Here is a 19,617-nt window from a genome sequence, read left to right on the forward strand (position 1 = left end):
TTTTGGCAATTAAAACAATTTCCATAGTCCAATAGTAAATACAATACTGCGTTGCTAAATCAAATGGTATTCAGGGGATCCTCTCTCTCTAAAGAACGAGGTCAGTGTACCGTTGCAGGGATGCTGCTCTCGGTGACTGACATGACAAATCTTTGCGTGTTCTTGGAGTGATCATTATAATTGTGAAATTGTAATAGTTAAGCCATTCTACAAGGGAACAACCTGACTAACATCAAAATCTGCTAATTAGATTTCAACAGTATGTTATCAGTAGTTGCTTCCTTTGGCGTTGATGTAAAAAATAGAGGGAAAATTAAAGAAGGTACCCCTTGAAAATGAGAAAACAATGCATCACGTGTTTTGACACATGGTTGAAATTGGCTCACAATAAAATGATTTAGAAGTATTTTCAGATGAATGAGCCTAATGCTTAGGGCAACGAAGCAACACTTATAGGTATGTGAAAGGAAATTCCATGCACAGATGTCGTTGTCTTCAGAAGTGTTTGTGTTAAATGTTGTGCATTGAGATCTGCAAAGAACAGCACTTCTGCAAAGTTAATAAAATGGCTGGAAATGCAATAGCCAATTGCCAAATAACAAGTGCTACAATAATATAATGATGAAGTTGAAGATTATTATTTAAATCAGAACCTGTGTCTCAGGGAAAAATGTGTAACCGTTGGATATTTACTCTTTCACCAGTGAGAATCCAGTATAATTGATGTATGTAGTGGGTTGATAGTATTACTCTCTACAACTACCTGAAGGGAGGTTGTAGACAGACGGATGTTGGTCTCTTCTCCCAGGCAAGCAGTACCAGAACAAGAGGACACAGTCTCAGGCTGCGCCAGGGGAGATTCAGGCTGGATGTTAGAAAAAAGTTCTATACAGAAAGAGTGATTGCCCATTGGAATGGGCTGCCTGGGGAGGTGGTGGAGTCGCCATCACTGGAGGTTTTTAGGAGAAGACTTGACAGGGTGCTTGGTGCTGTGGGTTAGTTGCTTGGGTGGTGTTGGATTGGTTGATGGGTTGGACGCGATGATCTTGAAGGTCTCTTCCAACCTGGTTTATTCTATGTATTCTATGTATTCTATGTATTCCAGGTGATTTGCTTTCATAACCAGTTCATACTTTGTTTGAATCTTTATTTACTGAATGAAGGGATCCTAAAATCAAATAATTGATTTTAATTCCTGTATCTTTAAGGCAGTACAGCATAAACACAGTTTTGATGCAGTGCTCTTGAATGCTTTGAAGAGAGCAGTATTCTAGCTCTGTGCTTGACAAATGACAATGGATTTCCTCTCGCTCTTTTTTTGTTCTGCAGTGTAACATTATTTAAAAAAAACTAAAGGTTTGCTTGCATTTAGGTCAGTTATTAAAATATTGTAGGTCATTTCCTTTGACAGAACATTTCTATTGTGTTGTACCAATGTCATTAGGAGGAAAGGTTATTCCCACTTGTCTGGCTGATATCAATACATACTGGCATATTACATCCTCTGGCTTTCTGGAAATGCTTTATTTGAGTAGGAGCTTGGGAACAGGAAATTTAAGGTTATATGCAGTCTTATTTCAGACAGCATGTTACAAAATGTATTTCCTAGAAGATGATGTCTACTTCACATATTGTGTCTAGTGTTTTGTAGAACTGGATAGGCTTGAATGAGTTCAATTTGGGAATAAAATTTTTACCAGCTGTAGATGGTAGATAAGGTAGAACGAGGTTTTCAGTCACTTTGCAGCATGTATTTGAGGAGCTAACATGAGCCTTGTTTGTTTCTCACCCATGACACTGTGGTAGCTTCTAAAAGCAGTGTTTCAAGAATAGGATCATAGCCATGCTGAACAACCCTTTCTACCAGAATCATACCAAGCAGGCGTACAGTTTAATCCTCTAATTGTTCATGGAACTGTTCATTCATCCATGTAAAACAAAGCAAATTGTAATCAACAGTAATGTCCTGTTCTATTTCCTAAGTTCAGCCTATCAGTCTTGGATGAATCTGACCAACAGGTCTTTCTCATAAAGATAAGTGTTCCCATAAGCACTCCATGCATGCTCACAGGTTTTTGGGGTTGTGGTTGTGGGGTTGTTTTGTTGTTGTTTTTTGTTATCAAGGCAGGGACAGCGTCCACATTGCTGAAGAATGAGAGCACCACCTTGTAAAACTGTTCCCCCCAACCATACAGGAATGTGTGGTTTTTGACCTAGTCACAGGAGTGATTTGTAGACAACACAGCACTGCCTGCCATAGTCATTTGGCACCCATGAATTGTGTTGCTGAAAGTCACGAGAGAGAAAGGATAATATTCCTAAACTGTAATTATTTTATTTTTGTGTCTGCCCCTGTATGTAAGTACTGCATACACAGATTTCTGTGCTTCTCCATTAGCTATCGAGTGAAATGAGAAGTGGAGAGGGTGGGTAGAATATATCTAGATTGTCTTAAAATTAATCCCTCCAGGACTGGGAACTTCAGGCAAAACAACATATGGTAAGATTTGAGATAAAACTGTCATAGTAGACATTATTGATTTTTCTTTTAAATTATTATTGTCTTTATATTTTCTCAAAAAGCAAGATTCTGAAGGAAGCAACACATATTTCATGTCACTTTTACTGACAGGTTAGACTTTTATGTTTTAAGTGACGATGATGAAAATGAGAAATTCATTTTGATAAGATGTGAATATATATAACTTCAGAGGGAAACAAATATAGAGTTGTGATATAATTGGAATCACTGAAACGTGGTGGGATAGCTGCCATGACTGGAGTGTTGCCATGGATGGCTATGTACTGTTCAGGAAGGACAGATCAACAAGGCAAGGTGGTGGTGTTGCTCTCTATGTGCGAGAGCAGCTGGAATGTGTTGAGTTCCATCCGGGGAGGGGAGGTAGAACTGGTGGAAAGCTTGTGGGTAAGAATTAAGGGATTTGGAAAGGAAGGGTGAAACTGTTGTGGGTGTCTACTATAGACCACCAAATCAAGCAGAAGATGCTGATGAGGTCTTCTACAGTCAACTGGAGGTAGCCTCTGGAACACATTCCTTCATACTCAAGGGTGACTTCAATGAGCCTGACATTTGCTGGCAAACCCACACAGCCAGGCACAGCCAGTCCAAAAGGCTCTTGCAGTGTGTCAGTGATAACTTCTTGATGCAGGTGGTGTAGGAGCCAGCAAGGAGAGGCTCACTGCTGGACCTTGTGTTAACTAATAAAGAAGGACTGCTTCGGGACATTAAGGTCAGGAACAGCCTTGGTGACAGCGATCATGACACTGTGGAATTTAGTATTACACAGGGTAGAAGCAGGGCAGTAAGTAGCATTACAACCCTGGATACAGGGCTAACTTTGTACTCCTCAGAGATATACTTGCAGGAATCCCATGGGCTAAGGCTCTGGAAGGTAAAGGAGCCCAAGAAAGTTGGACACTTTTTAAATGCTGCTTCCTCTGAGCCCAAGATAGCTGTGTTCCCTTGACTAAAAAATGGGGTAGACATGCCAGGAGACCTGCATGGATGAGCAAAGCAGCTTCTGAAGGAAATGTCATGGAAGAAAGATAGAGTTCGTGGAAGAAGGGACTTGTCACATGGGAGAACTATAGAGTAGTTACCAGGGCATGTAGGAAAGCAACAAGGAAGGCCAAAGCCCTCTTGGAACTAAAACTGGCAAAGGAAGTAAAAGAGAACAAGAAGGGCTTCTTCAAATACATCAATAGGAAAAGGAAGAATAGGGAAGGTGTGGGCCCACTGCTGAATGAGGAGGCAGCCCTGAGAACTGAGGATGCAGAGAAGGCAGAGCTGCTGAATGCCTTCTGTGCTTCAGTCTTTACTCCTAAGACTGAACTTCCCTATGAACTCCAGACCCTGGATGAGGGACAAGACTGGAGGAGGGAGGACTTTCCACTAGTCAATGAAGACTGGGTTAGGGATCAGTTACATAAATTGAATATTCACAAGTCCACGGGCCCTGATAAGATGCACCCAAGAGTGTTGAGAGAGCTGCCTGAGGTTGTCATTCTACCACTTTCCATCATTTTTGCAAAATCCTGGCAGACAGGAGAGGTGCCTGAGGACTGGAGGAAAGCCAATGTCACTCCAGTCTTCAAAAAGGACAGGAAAGAGGTTCCAGGAAACTATAGACCAGGAAGCCTCACCTCCATCCCTGGAAAAATGATGGAGCCGCTCATTCTGGAGGTCATCTCTAGGCACTTGGAAGAGAAGATGATGATTAGGAACAGTCAGCATGAATTTATGGAGGGGAAGTCTTGCTTGACTAATCTGATAGTATTCTGTGATGCTGTAACTGAATGGGTACATCCAGGGAAACCAGTGGATGTATTCTACCTTGACCTTAGTAAGGCTTTTGACACTGTCTCCCATAACATCCTTATGAGTAAGCTCAGGAAGTGTGGGACAGAAGAACAGGCAGTGAGATGGATTAGGAACTGGTTACACAATAGAGTCCAGAGAGTGGTGATCAGTGGTTCCAAGTCCAGCTGGAGAACTGTAACTAGTGGAGTCCTGCAGGGATCACTGCTGAGTCTGGTCCTGTTCAACATCTTCCTCAGTGACATTGATGAGGGCACAGAGTGTCTGCTCAGCAAGTTTGCTGATGATACCAAACTGGGAGGCTTGGCTGATCCACCTGAAGGCTGTGTGGCCATTCAGTGAGACTTGGACAGACTGAGAGCTGGGCAGAGAGGAACCTAATGATGTTCAACAATTGTAAATGCAGAGTCCTGCATCTGGGAAGGAATCATAAGCTGCACCAGTACAGGTTGGGAGGTGATCTGCTGGAGAGCAGCCCTGTGGAGAAGGACCTGGGAGTCCTGGTGGACAAAAGGTTATCCATGGGTCAGCAGTGTGCCCTTGTGGCCAAGAAGGCCAGTGGGACCCTGAGGTGCCTTAAGAGGAGTGTGTCCAGCAGTGTGCCCTGGTGGGGCCACACCTGGAATATTGCATCCAGTTTTGAGCTCCCCAGTTCAAGAGGGACAGGAATCTACTCGAGAGAGTCCAATAGAGGGCTACAAGGATGATTAAGGGACTGGAGCACTGACCCATGAGAAGAAGCTGAGAGCCCTGGAGCTTTTCATTCTGGAGAAGAGAAGACTGAGAGGGAATTCAATAAGTGTTTATAAATATCTGAGGGCTGGGTGTCAAGAGGGAGGGGACAGGCTCTGCTCAGTTGCACCCAGTGACAGGACAAAGGGCAGTGAATATAAACTACAGCACAGGAGGTTCCACCTCAACGTGAGGAGGAACTTCTTCACTGTGAGGGTCACAGAGCAGTGGAACAGGGTCACAGAGCAGTGGAACAGGCTCCCCAGAGAGGTTGTGGAGTCTGGAGAATTTCAAGACCCATCTGGATGTGTTCCTGTGTGACCTGTGCTAGATTCCATGGTCCTGCTCTGGTGGGGGATGTTGGACTCAATGATCTTTGGAGGTTCCTTCTAACCCCCTAACATCCTGTGATCCTGTGAAAGAGAAATGCTTGAAGTATTAAGTCACCATATACATATACTGGAATCTATATAAAGTTATTCCAGAGGGATATATCATGATCTGCAGTCATCACAGACAAAAATTAAAAGCCTTTTCAGCAGAAATAGCCACATCATTAAAGATTAGGCTACAAATAAATTTCATTGTAGAGCTGAGGGTTTGGTGCCTGGTGAATAACTGATGAAGCTTTCTGTTTGCCTATCTGGACTGTGATTCTGTAAGCTATGCCAGGGGAAGTTTAGGCTCGAGGTGAGGAGAAAGTTCTTCACAGAGAACATTGTTAGCCATTGGAATGTGCTGCCCAGGGAGGTGGTGGAGTCACCATCACTGGAGGTGTTGCAAGAGGGGATTGGATGTGGCACTTGGTGCCATGGTTTAGTCATGAGGTCTGTGGTGACAGTGATCTTTGAGGTCTCTTCCAACCTTGGTGATTCTGTGATTCTGGACTAACAGGAGATAAAATTTGTACACATCTCATTAACTTATTTTCAGATCAGAACTATGGAGTCTGATCACAGACACTGTGTTTCAGTTTGAGCTTTTTGTAAACCACCTCATAGAATCAAAAAAATAGCTGAGGTTGAAAAAAGCCTTTGGAGAGCATCTAGTCCAACCTCCCTGCCTGGGCAGAGTCAGAGCAGGCTGTCTGGAAACTTGTCAGATTTTGGCTATCTCTAAGGACAGAGGCTTGATGAGCTCTCTGCAACCTGTTCACTTGTATTTATTAGTTTTGGCATTACACAAAATTCGAGGAGCTTGTTTTTTATACAGCCTCATGCATTTACTTAACCTAGGTTAAGAAACAGAATATAAGGCAGTTGGTGAGATAGCTACTTCAAAGTACAGAAATATTTTCTGTCCTCTCATTGTAGAAAATGCTTCATAGCAAAGCAGTTCTTCTACTGAAGAGGTAAAAAACAGCTAATGTTTTTTATGTCCTTGCTGAAGAATGTAAGTTATGCATATAATTTGTTTATGAATTGTCTGCAGCTCTCAGTACAAAAGTAACCATGCCATCCGTAACTACTTCAAGTTCAGATACTGATAAGTAATTTTGTTTGAACCTAGTCTTTTACTACTTCACTTAGTAATAAAATGTGAACAACTTTGCCAGCTCAAAGAATCTTAAAGTGCAATCCATGACATTTAAAGCCCTGTTGCACCTAGTATGGCTGTGGGATATACAGGAACACAAACTACTTTTGCTTATACTCAGAGATGACAAAAAGCCACATGTTAACATGATGAGCTTTTATCTAGAATAGAATAGAACTAACCACGTTGGAAGAGACCTTTGAGATCATCTAACCAACTAAACCATGGCACTAAGTGCCTCATCCAGTCTCTTCCTAAACACCTCCAATGATGGTGACTCTACCACCTCCCTGGGCAGCACATTCCAATGGCTAATCTCTCTTTCTGCAAAGACTTTCTTCCTAACATCCAGCCTAAACCTCCCCTGGTGCAGCTTGAGACTGTGTCCTCTTGTTCTGATGCTGGTTCCCTGGCAGAAGAGACCAACCCCCACCTGGCTACAACCTCCCTTCAGGGAGTTGTAGACAGCAATAAGGTCTCCCCTGAGCCTCCTCTTCTCCAGGCTTAGCAACCCCAGCTCCCTGCTTACCTGATGCCTGTATGTTTCATATTGTTTTTCCTTTATTCATTCAAACTTTTCAAATTCTTGAATGCAACAGCCTAACTTTAGGGGATAACAGAATGCTAATTTGGACCTATGTATGCCTGGTAGTAGCCCAGTTACCAGTTTTCTGGTAGGTCTCCATATGGACTTGTATTTGACATTCAGACTTTCTTTTGCTGTTTGATGTGGTTCTCTTCCAAAGCTTGATAGAACCTTTGCATTTAATATCATGGTTTAGCTTCGTCACAAATCTTCTATAAGCATATATGCTTTTGGTATCAGGAGGGAAATGGAAATGTTTGTAATACAAATTTGGTCTCTGTTCTTTTTTAATTCAATAGAATTTAGCTTCTTGGAATCCTTCAAATCCTGAATGCCTCCTGCTTGTTGTGAAAGAGCTTGTGCAGCAGTATCACCAATTTCAGTGCAGCCGATTGCGCGAGAGCTCCCGTCTCATGTTTGAGTATCAGACTTTACTTGAAGAGCCACAGTATGGAGAGAACATGGAAATCTATGCTGGCAAGAAAAACAACTGGGTAAGCTATTTAGAATGTTTCTGCTAAATTGCTTCTAGTGATCCTTTTCATTTTAATAAATACAACTCTTGGCTTGGAACTCTTGTGTTGTATCACACTTTATCAGCATGTTTTATATTTCAAGTGGAGGAAAATACTCTCTGACTCCAGCTCACTTTCTGTGCTCCCTGTTTTATACATTCTGGCCATTCCAGTACCTTGGTGGAACCCAGGTACAGGGGAGTAGCTGTTTTCAACCTGATGTTTCTTCAACTATTTATAGATGAAAACTTTGAAAGTTGTTGAAATGTCTGTATAGTATTTACAGGACACAGTATGACATTATGTGGAAGTTTGAGTTTGCTCAGAGGTTTGGAGAGGCAAAGAGTGTTGGTATGATGCCCTACCCAGGCAAATCAGCCTGCTTAAGGGCAGAATATATTAGGGTATGGTTCCACATTACAATTAAGTTGATTTAATTGCTGGTTGCAGCTGCCTATATCTCTCTGGCACTTGTCTAAGCTGAGTTGTTTCAGGAGCCTACACTGGAGAGGGGAAAGCCAATCAACCAACCAAAAAACCACAAAAGAACAAGAAAAAAAGCCTGAAACAACCACTAATGTTCTGCAGACATCCAGGAGCACGTGAGATGGGTTAGAGCAGTGACTTAGCAGGACCATGTCTTTATATGACAGTCAGACATTAAACTGCCTTATCTGTTTCCTGAAGTTGTATCCTTTGCCTGGGCAGTGTGCCATGCTGTGTGGAAACATGCTATGTATACCATCTTAGCCTTCTAAAATGAGGCTGTTGACAGTGTTGACTCTTTTGTTTGTGTGAGATTCGATTTGATTTTCTTAATGTTATAAACTAAACTCTGACACAGAGTAAGCTTTGCAAAAATAAGGTTTTCCTGCTGGTAGCATATTTATCATAAGAAGTTTGGAGTAAGATATTTCAGGAAATACCTAATTATGTTTATGCTGAACATGTCTTCCTCTTGTCTTCAACAATGGCTTACTCTTAAAGATATATTTGCCTTCAGAAACAGTATCTTCTGGAATGGTCTCAGGATTTATGAAAATTCATCATTCCTGCTATCAGGGCCTAAAATACAGCTTTGTGTCACGTTAATTATGCTTATGTTACAGGTGACACAATGATGTTTACATTACAGCTCACAGTACTCATATTCATATCTTTTCATTTTCTCAGAGAAGTCATCTAGGACTTTTTTTAAAGCCAAGTAATTTTTTTTTTTTAATCAAATATTTTTTATGGTTATGTTTTTGTGTTTCTGGAGAAGAGGAGGCTCAGAGGAGACCTTATTGCTGTCAACAACTACCTGAAGGGAGGTTGTAGCCAGGAGGGGGTTGGTCTCTTCTGCCAGGCAACCAGCACCAGAACAAGAGGACACAGTCTCAAGCTGCACCAGGGGAGGTTTAGGCTCGAAGCGAGGAGCAAGTTCTTCACAGAGAGAGTTGTTGGCCTTTGGAATGTGCTGCCCAGGGAGGTGGTGGAGTCACCATCCCTGGAGGTGTTCAAAAAGTGATTGGATGTAGCACTTGGTGCCATGGTTTAGTAGTCCTGAGGTGTTGGGTGAGAGGTTGGACTTGATGATCTTTGAGGTCTTTCCCAACCTTATTGATTCTGTGATTTTATAGATAAAAATATTTCATTGATCTTAAATGTTGTTCTCTATAGCTTGCATCACAAAGAACTTTTCAAACTGGTTTATTGAAATGAAGGAGGCTTTCTGAACTGTGCTGAGGTTTTATTGTAATTTTTGACAGCTGCCAAAATTCTTCAATTCTTTGTAGCAAAGCCATATCTACTGAAGTCTTTTGAATCTTTCCTCAGTCTTTGGAGTCTGAATAAAGAATAATTTTTTTGCTTTCAGGTTGTTGTAGAGAGCAATAAGGTCTCCCCTCAGCCTCCTCTTCTCCAGACTAAACAATCCCAGTTCCCTTTGACACTTATCATAAGACCTGTTCTCCAGACCTTCACCAGCTGCTTTGTCTTTGGACACACTTCAGCCCCTCAATGCCTTTCTTGTAGAAAGGGACCCATAACTGAACAGAGTATTTGAGGCATGGCCTCACTAGAGTGCAGTACAGGGGCAAGATCCCTTCCCTGGTTCTGCCAGCCATGCTGTTCCTGATATAGGCCAGGATGCTCTTGGCATTCTTGGCCACCTGAGCACACTGCTGGCTTGTGTTCAAGTACCTGTCAGCTAGCACCCCTAGGTCTTTTCTGCCAGGCAACTTTCCAGCCACTTTGCCCCAAGCCTGTAGCATTGCATGGGGTTGTGACCCAAGTGTAGGACTTGGCACTTAGGTTTGTCAAACCTCATACTGCTGACTTAAGCCTTCTCCAGATCCCTCTGCAGAGCCTTCCTACCTTTAAGCAGATCAACACTCCCACCCAATTTGGTGTTATCTGCTTACTTTGTTTTATTCCAATAAAATGAATCTTAAATATCTTCTGAGATAAATGCCTTTTGCCATGGCAGAGCTATTTGAGGTTTCTGTAGTGTGCGCTATCACTTCTATCAAGGATACTCTTAGAATCTTGTATGGAGATTCTATGAGTTTTTGTCTATTTCACAGAAATTTGAGTGTCCTAAAGCTCAGAACAATGAAATTAAATTGTGCAGTTCTCCTTTCTGTCCTTTACAATTGTTGTGTTAGTCTTGATAATCAGCAGGAGTGTTGATCTGAAAGGCAAGAGGTAAACTGCATATCATCTCCTCTGCCTAAAAGTCATTGAAATTCATGTTGTTACTATCTCTCAGGAACTGATAGCTCAGCAGACTTCTGATACAACAATCTATGAATGAACCTTGTACAGTGTTACGAAAACACTTAAGTACATGAGTTAAAAATGTTTGGAAGAGGAAGCTTGAATTCAGTGCTGTGTCCCAAAAGGGAATAGAAATTTGCTTTTCTACCTTTCTTCCAACATATCAAATTTCCTGTTGATCTCCAGCATCTATGACAAACCATCATCTGTCTTAGTAGTTTCTTGTTGGCGGAGTACCAGCTGATGCAGATGTCCATTAACTAGATAATCTCTCAGTGCTGTAGCCAGAAATTCATCTGACTTCACCTGTTGCTTGTGACCAAGCAGGTGACCACGGACAGATGCTGCTCCCTTCTTGTTGTCCAGAACAATTTTGTGAGAAATACATTGTAAAATTTTCTTGATTGAACCACAGAAAAGTTCTAAATGGCAAGTTGCTTTATTTCCACATCTTGGAGTAGCTGATGGTTTGATAAAAGGCCATTCATCTCTTCTGTGGCCACCTGAGTTCATCAGGCTTGGGAGTTTACCAGACATTGTCTGGATTTTATGGTAAATAGAATAGAATAGAATAGAATTAACCAGGTTGGAAAAGACCTTTGAGATCATTGAGTCCAATCTATCGCCCAACACCATATAATCAACTAAGCCATGGCACCAAGCACCTTGTTGGAGTCAAATGTTGTATGGCATTTTGTTTTTGGAAGTTAAGTCCAGACAGGGAGCACTATCTATAATACCCATTTCACTCTGAATACAAATCAAGTGCGCTCACCATCAGAGTAGTTCTCATGTTGTACATGCATAAGAAGTCAGTGATTTTTCTGCTTATGCAAGTAATACAGCATCGGAAAGTTGGCACCTATCCTCACAACTAGTGCCATCAGGAAGAGTTTCAGAGTCTGCTTTTAATTTAGTACACACTTAACCTTTTGTTTCATAGTCTGTGCGCAGTTGCCTCACCTCTATTGTGTGACTACTAGAGACAATTTTTAAGGGAAGTTCTGAGCTAACTGGCAGTAGGGTTGATTACAGCCTAACACCAGCCAGAAAGGGACCTGGGGATACTGGTTGATAGTAGGCTGAACATGAGCCAGCAGTATGTCCAGGTGGCCAAGAAGGCAGGTGGCATCCTGGCCTGGATCAGGAACAGTGTGGCCAGCAGGAGCAGGGAGGTCATTGTGCCCTGTACTCAGCACTGGTTAGGCCACACCTTGAGTCCTGTGTCCAGTTCTGGGCTCCTCAGATTAGGAAAGATGTTGAGTTGCTGGAAGGTGTCCAGAGAAGGGCAACAAAGCTGGGGAGGGGTTTGGAGCAAAAACCCTATGAGGAGAGGCTGAGGGGGCTGGGATTGTTTAGCCTGGAGAAGAGGAGGCTCAGGGGAGACCTTATTGCTGTCTACAACTACCTGAGGGGAGGTTGTAGCCAGGTGGGGGTTGGTGTCTTCTCCCAGGCAACCAGCACCAGAACAAGAGGACACAGTCTCAAGCTGTACCAGGGGAGGTTTAGGCTGGATGGTAGGAAGAAGTTCTTCATGGAGAGCGTGATTGGCCATTGGAATGTGCTGCTCAGGGATGTGGTGGAGTCACCATCACTGGAGGTGTTTAGGAAGACACTGGATGGGGTGCTTTGTACCACAGTTTACTTGATTAGATGGTGTTGGATGATAGGTTGTACTTGATAATCTCAAAAGTCTTTTCCAACCTGGTTAATTCTGTTCTGTTCTATCACACAGACCCTTTTGGAAAATTATATTACTGGCAAGGTGCCATTGGAAGGATTTTGGTTTGTTTTGATTTTTTTTCTTGTTTAGTGACTGGAAGGTAAAATTAGTTATGTGTTCATGCCTGATACATAGACCAAGGAACAAGCTGGCACTGATATTAGCATTGCTTTTGTACACCTGCCTAATATAGTTTCTTTGTCTAAATGTGCTTAGTTGCTTGGGGTGAAATCTTTGCTAAATAAAGTCATAAAACAAAGGAATCCAGTTCTGCAGCATTTTTATCCTTCTCAGTATTATTTCATGACAGTACTACAAAAAATATTGTACTTAGCAAACAATCACTTATATTCCTCAATTGCCTTGCTTAGCAGCTTACCATTCATTCTAGAAAGTCTGTTTCTATTGGCTTTTACCTCTAGTACTTTCTCAGAGAGGCTTGTGTGCTGGCAAGATGTCCTTCAGTGTTTTATTCAGGCAATTCATTTCTGAATCTATACGCATAGCAACTGGTGTGGTCTGTTCTTACAGAAGCTTGTGATATGCTGGTGTATGGCCAGTGACAACCTTCATGTTTTCTCTTAGACTGAGCTCAAAGCAGTTATGGGTACAGCACACCTGGTGAAGTGTGAAGGCAAAAGTACTGACTATTTTGCAAAATTATGTGGCAGATTTTTGCTATCAGAGGAAGTAGGTGACTGAACACTTTCCTCTTGAAGTGTTGTAGACTTTGGCAAGATGTCCTTGTAGCTGTGTAGACTTCTTCTGATAACATCCACTACGTGTAGTAGAGCAGTGGGCCAAAAAGTATCCCACTGACATCTGTGTGGATTATAAACCCTTTTGTATTGGTACAGATTGTGTGGAGAGATTGTGGGATCTCCATCCTTGGAGGTATGAAGACACCCTCTGGATGCAGTCCCAGGCAACATGTTTCCTGTCAGGGTTCTCTAGATCTCTTCCATGGGTTACTGCTGTGTTTTATAGAATGGATGCTACCATTATTTCAGACTTCTGCTTAAATAATGATCCTCTCTAAATCTAGTGTATGGGCTGCCCAGGGAGGTGGTGGACTCGCCATCACTGGAGGTGCTTAGGAAGAGACTGGATGGGGTGCTTGGTGCCATGGTTTAGTTGATTAGATGGTGTTGGATGATAGGTTGGACTCGATCTCAAAGGTCTCTTCCAACCTGACCTGGTCTGGTCTGGTCTGGTCTGGTCTGGTCTGGTCTACTCTACTCTACTCTACTCTACTCTACTCTACTCTACTCTATTCACCCCCTTAGTGAGAACATCAGTGTGCATACCAACCAGAGATGCACATACACCTGGTTAAAGTGTGTATATTATACACTTCTTGCTTAAAATGTCTTTGGTTTTGCTTTGGACATGCAAAATATTTGAAATATTAAAATGAAAGGTGAAGATAACTGTATTGAGGAAGTAAGTAACACACATGTGTTACTGAGGGAGAATGAATACTGCATATTCATACAGTGTTGATTTGTCCCCTTGCCTGTTAAGTGATTAAAAATTGTACGTCACCATGTAGCTAAGTAACTCATGCATGCCAAAGTAGGGTAGTCTTAAAACTGCAAACCATTCTGCTACCTTGTCTCTAGGTGTCCTAATCTTTTGTATTTAATGGTAGTAAATTCAACATGACAAATAGAGCTGCTGTATGGCTACTTCGCTGAATGAAAAAATAGAGTTGACCAAAAAAAAAACAATATGGAGCAAATCAGGCAGGGATTTGTTTTTCAGAGAGAGCTAACTACATTGCTTCATTACCAGGTGGACAAAAGTCTGGGTTTAAGGAAGTGTATGAAACAGAAAGGAAATCCTTTCCATTTCCTTTGCATACACTTCATGCATAAAAAAGACCAATGTGTAGGGCTTGAGTGGCAAATTTTCAGTAAACAATTGTCTGGGTGTCAAAAGTCACATAATTCTGAAAACAAATTATATAAAACCTTCAACTTCAGTTCTTTGCCTCCACTTTGGATACCATCTCACCTGCTCAGTGCAGATTCTCTTAGGTGCCTCTTTGTACTCTTGCAAATGTGTCGAATTTTTGGCTTTGCTTTCAGACCATTTGTAGGTCTCGCTAGACCTTTGTCCGGAAGTTAGTACAGCCAAGATACATCTATATTTAGGGCCTAAAAAAGTGTGGTCTGATTTCTGTCATGCACATTGTTGTATGCTGGCTGCTGTTTGCTGTTGACTTACTGGCAGTACTGGCTAACGGGTTTTAAGGTGGTGTCTCATGCTACATCACTGAAATCTATGAAGTATTCTCTTCCTCTTCAGTTATTCCATCAAGAAATACTGTTTTAAATCCCCCTTTTGTTTGGTATTCTTTCTTACACATTTTTCTGGTTAATACTTGATCCAGAATGTTCAATTTGTGGTTCTGTTTTAGGCAAGAGGTCTCATTACTGTTATCTTTTTTCCACAGACTGGTGAATTCTCAGCTCGCTTCCTCTTGAAGTTGCCTGTAGATTTCAGCAATATCCCTACATACCTTCTCAAGGTAAAACGAATGTCAAGGTTGACAGTATGTGTGAAAGAGTATGAGTCACTGTTCCTAGTAACTGTTTTGGCTTTCCTGCAGCCCTCCTATCCAAGAGTTTGAAAGTCCAGTATTTCTAAAGTCAATTGGATTATGTTTTGGAAAGGTGATGTTGGACGTACACTGTGAGGGACCTTGCCGGATTTGGGTGGTTGTAGAAGATGGCGTGCAGTGCAGATATTCTTGGGTGTTAGACAACATTATAAGGACCAGACTTGACCATATCCTGGATATAATCTTGGGGGATGAATTTAGATATTTCTAGATAAACTCTTTTATAGGAGTCTGTGGCATTTCATGCTATGTAAGTGTTGGAGTTTTTTAATGAACAGTCCAATCGTCTTCATAGCAGAAGCAGAAAAGCAAACTAAATATACCATTTCTTAACAGAGAGTGAAAGCAAATACTGGTGACACTAACTTTAGAATAGAATTAACCAGGTTGGAAAAGACCTTTGAGAGCGAGTCCAACCTATCACCCAACACCATCTAATCAACTAAACCATGGCACCAAGTGCCTCATCCAATCTCAAACACCTCCAGTGACGGTGACTCCACCACCTCCCTGGGCAGCACATTCCAATGGCCAATCTCTCTTTCTGTGAAGATTTTCTTCCTAACATCCAGCCTAAACCTCCCCTGGCACAGCTTGATACTGTGTCCTCTTATTCTGTTGGTGGTTGCCTGGGAGAAGAGACCAAGCTCCACCTGTCTACAACCTCCCTTCAGGTAGTTGTAGACAGTAACTGAGCATTTCCTTGATTACTTTGCTTAATTGTTTGCAATGAAGATGCTTTAGAAAGTAAAGCTACAGAGTATTGATGTTAGGTGGGGAAAAAAATTTTTCTTTGCTAAGAGGAAAAACAAACAAACAAACAAAAAACTCACAACCAAAAACCTGTGACAAACTACCAACATGGGATAATTTGCAATGAGTGGTTTTCACAGCAGGAAGACAGTTACTCTTTCAAGCAGTTACTGTGGAAGCCTATCATAAGGTCAGTGTTACTGCATTCAAAGAACACAGTGAGAGGTCTGGATTCTCTCTGTCATTACTGTCAGAATGATTTGCCAGAGCTTCTCCTTCATAAAAGGTTTGAGTCATCCGATGTTACCAACACCCATCTCTTCTTTGATCTGCATGTCTGTCTCCTTACTCAGCCATTTACTTTTATATATTTGGAAATAAAAACAGCTACTTAATGTTCAGCAACTAATGTGTTCAGATAAAAATGTCAGCGTAGATCCAATTACCTCCTCTTCTTTTTGTTGGATCTGTCTTTAACTAGTGTTACATCAGAATTGCAAGTGTAATCTTCAGTGTTTCTTCAAATAAGATGCCTTGAGCTAAGAACCATGACAATAAAGGCAGGCACATCTATTATCTGACTGAAATTTTTGGTTGTAGTTTACGCTCATGTGATCTTTTTACTTTATGCAGACTCTTTTCTCTTTGACTAATGAACCACTGTCAACTTTTTGAAAAGCCTCTGCATATTTTCGTTTTCCTCCTGTGTTGATGGTAGCAGCCATTCTCCCAGCTGCTATCTTGCATCAGGGCTTTCTCTTATCACTTCATGGGAACATTTCCAGACAGATGTAAGAAGATTGGCCAGGCCTTTTCAGGAAGGATGATGTTGAGAAGCAGGATGCAACAAGTTGACCTGGACTGCAGGGTAGCTGTAATCTGATTCTGAAAGACTGTGTGGAAATAACTCTGATGTGAACTACGCTGTGTACTCCTGATAGAATTCCAGGAACAGATTTTGGTTGTTCAGCATTTCAGGACAAGTGTGCATCTAGTGTATTCAGTAGCTTCAGGGCTGTCTTGTACCTGTTCAGTCTCTAGGGAAACCTCAAGGCTTGGAGGTTGGAAGGGGGTGTATGACATATACAAGTAACTGTCATCATGTGGGACCTCTATGATAGAAGCATTCTACTTTTGTTTCTAAAGAGTAACATTTTAATATATGACAACATACTCCTCCTTACTGTAATTCCTTATGTTCACTAAGCATCTTCCACCTTCTCAAATTAAGGTAGGTATACAGTGGGTAAAGCATCACTGCTGCACAGCTCTGTCCTGGGCTGTTGTTCAGCCTGAACACTGAATGATTCATTAGTCTAAAGGAAAACCTGTATTTATTTTGCATGCATATATAGATTGTGTGATGCGAAGAGGCATGCACAAGACGTAGCAAAATGAAAGTTTTCCAGTCTCTCTGTATTTTGACATCTCTAGAATAGCAATGTGTTAACTGTGGGGTTTTGAAATTAATGTATTTTCGCATGTAAAAGCAGATCCTTCTTGATCGGCAATGTACTGATGAAATCCTTAGCTTTCTTATGCTGATTTCTAGTATGTAATCTGACAGGATAACTGTGTTCAGGTGATACGTAGTCTGGATGAGTAGCCACAAGAGAAGAAATACTGTTTTATTCCAGTAGTGTTTGTTGATGGTAGAAGAATGATTTTGGCTCAGGCTCCAACATGGATTATCACAGTATCACTAAGGTTGGAAGAGACCTCAAAGATCATAGAGTCCAACCTGTCACCACAGACCTCATGACTAGACCATGGCACCAAGTGCCACATCCAATCCCCTCTTGAACACCTCCAGGGATGGTGACTCCACCACCTCCCTGGGCAGCACATTCCAATGATGAATGAGTCTCTCAGTGAAGAACTTTCTCCTCATCTCCAGTCTAAACTTCCCCTGGCACAGCTTGAGACTGTGTCCTCTTGTTCTGGTGCTGGTTGCTGGAGCGAAAAGACCAACCCCTTCCTGGCTCCAACCACCTTTCAGGTAGTTGTAGAGAGCAATGAGGTCACCCCTGAGCCTCCTCTTCTCTAGGCTAAACAATCCCAGCTCCCTCATTATGACAGTGTGCTCTCTGGCAGGCATGTACAGAGCTGCTGCCTATAGCTTCTCATATTGTGACATTATCAGCTATATGAATGTCATCTCATATGGCAATACTATGAAGGCAGGTAGAGTTGGAACTGATCTGGTGTGGCTGAAATAATTGTGCTTTGACTGCTTCAAATTCATAAAGCTACTTTTAGAAACGGAGATTTTTTAAAATGTTTTTATTAAGCTGTTCATGTCTGAGGGTTTGGTTTTTTTTGGTGTGTGGTGGTTTTTTTGTGTTGTTCTTTTTTTGTTTGTTTGTTTCTTTTTGGATGATTTTTTTTTTACATAAGTAGATCCCTGATTTTTTTGCAATAAAATAGGAGGTTTTTTTCCATTATGTCTGCCAGGTATATTGGCTTCAATGCACCCTGCTGGCTTATGGCTCATGATAGAGCATTTATTGATGCAGTGGAAATAACTGTTAGTATACTACCCTGACAGACAGAAGAGCAGTCAGCAATTGAAGGCTGTCAGTCTGTTAACAGCTAATGTTTAATGATAGCATTTCACAGAAGGCCATGCTGGATGGGACCCCAAGAATCTGGTCCAACCTTTTTAGGTGATTGTATACTTCCAATGAGTTGGCCCAGCACCCTGTCAAGCTGAGCCTTAAACCTGTTCAGTGTAGGGGAGTCCACTACTTCCAATGTCTAACTGTTCTCATAGGGAAAAATTTTCCACTGGAGTCCGATTGCAGTCTGCCCAGGAGTAACTTGTACTCATTATCCCTTGCCTTTTCCACGTGAATCCTTGTAAAATGCGAGTCTCCATCCTCCTGTCACCACTCTTGACGTGTTTGAATTATGTCCTAGTCTTCTGTAGCTAACCTCATAGTGTGCAGTAGCTTCTCTGTACCAGTTTCTCTGTGTACAGTTCTGGGCCCCTCAGTTTAAGAAGGACATTGAGACTCTTGAACGTATCCAGAGAAGGGCAACGAGGCTGGGAAGAGATCTTGAGCACCAACCCTACGAGGAGAGGCTAAAGGAACTGGAATTGTTTAGCCTGGAGAAGAGGAGGCTCAGGGGAGACCTTATTGCTGTCTACAACTACCTGAAGGGAGGTTGTTGCCAGGAGGGGGTTGGTCTCTTCTCCCAGGCAATCAGCACCAGAACAAGAGGACTCAGTCTCAAGCTGTGCCAGGGGAAGTTTAGGCTGGAGGTGAGGAGAAAGTTCTTCCCAGAGAGAGTTGTTAGCCATTGGAATGTGATGCCCAGGGAGGTGATGGAGTCACCGTCCCTGGAGGTGTTCAAGAGGGGACTGGACGCGGCACTTGGTGCCATGGTTTAGTAGTCATGAGGTGTTGGGTGACAGGTTGGACTTGATGATCTTTGAGGTCTTTTCCAACCTTATTGATTCTATGATTCTATGAATCTGTGAAGTTCCAAGTTGTGTGACACTTCCTCTGCTGCCCTTTTTTTCTTGTTTAGTTAACACTGCTTGCATTAAAGTCTGGTTTTGCATCATCAGTCATCCCTAGTGATTCCCAATGATTTGTGTGCTCTTGTGACATTTTTATTGATGACAGTAGGTAATCACACTACAAGTGTGACTGTAAAGCTTTGTATAGCAAGCCAAGATTCTAGTTTGAGGATGAAAGCTTTGAGAGCAGTCTGTAGTGTTACAAAGTTTTCGGAGTTGTTGAGAGTACACTTAGAATCTCTTACTCTGACAACTTTGTGCTGATGGTGGTGAGAGTATTTACTGTCTCTTTGAATTCTACAATGATAGAAGTTTTCAGTTATTGCATATTTGGAAATGTACCACTTGTAGTGGCTGCAGCAGATAAATCTCTTTTTTCATAAGTTTTCACAATAAATGCCTTCACATTTGAAAGGAAAAATACTGCTCTTTATTTTCCAAGCTAACAAACTGTTCAAAACGACATGTTAGTTGACACTGCAAAAGCACATTTCAGGAAAGACACCCTTTCATTATTTCTT

The 19,617-nt window shown here is 41.9% G+C and overlaps 1 protein-coding gene across 1 annotated transcript in view; it reads left to right on the forward strand.

Annotated features, from left to right (window-relative positions):
- Positions 1–19,617, forward strand: part of BABAM2 (BRISC and BRCA1 A complex member 2) — a 213,924-nt gene that overhangs the window by 50,462 nt on the left and 143,845 nt on the right. The window contains exons 5-6 of the mRNA XM_054162432.1: positions 7,493–7,687; positions 14,650–14,724. Of these exons, the coding sequence (XP_054018407.1) occupies positions 7,493–7,687; positions 14,650–14,724 (270 nt within the window). The remainder of the gene's footprint in view (positions 1–7,492; positions 7,688–14,649; positions 14,725–19,617) is intronic.

This window comes from Dryobates pubescens, chromosome 6 (genome assembly GCF_014839835.1).
Source record: "Dryobates pubescens isolate bDryPub1 chromosome 6, bDryPub1.pri, whole genome shotgun sequence".
NCBI classification, from domain to species: Eukaryota; Metazoa; Chordata; class Aves; order Piciformes; family Picidae; genus Dryobates; species Dryobates pubescens.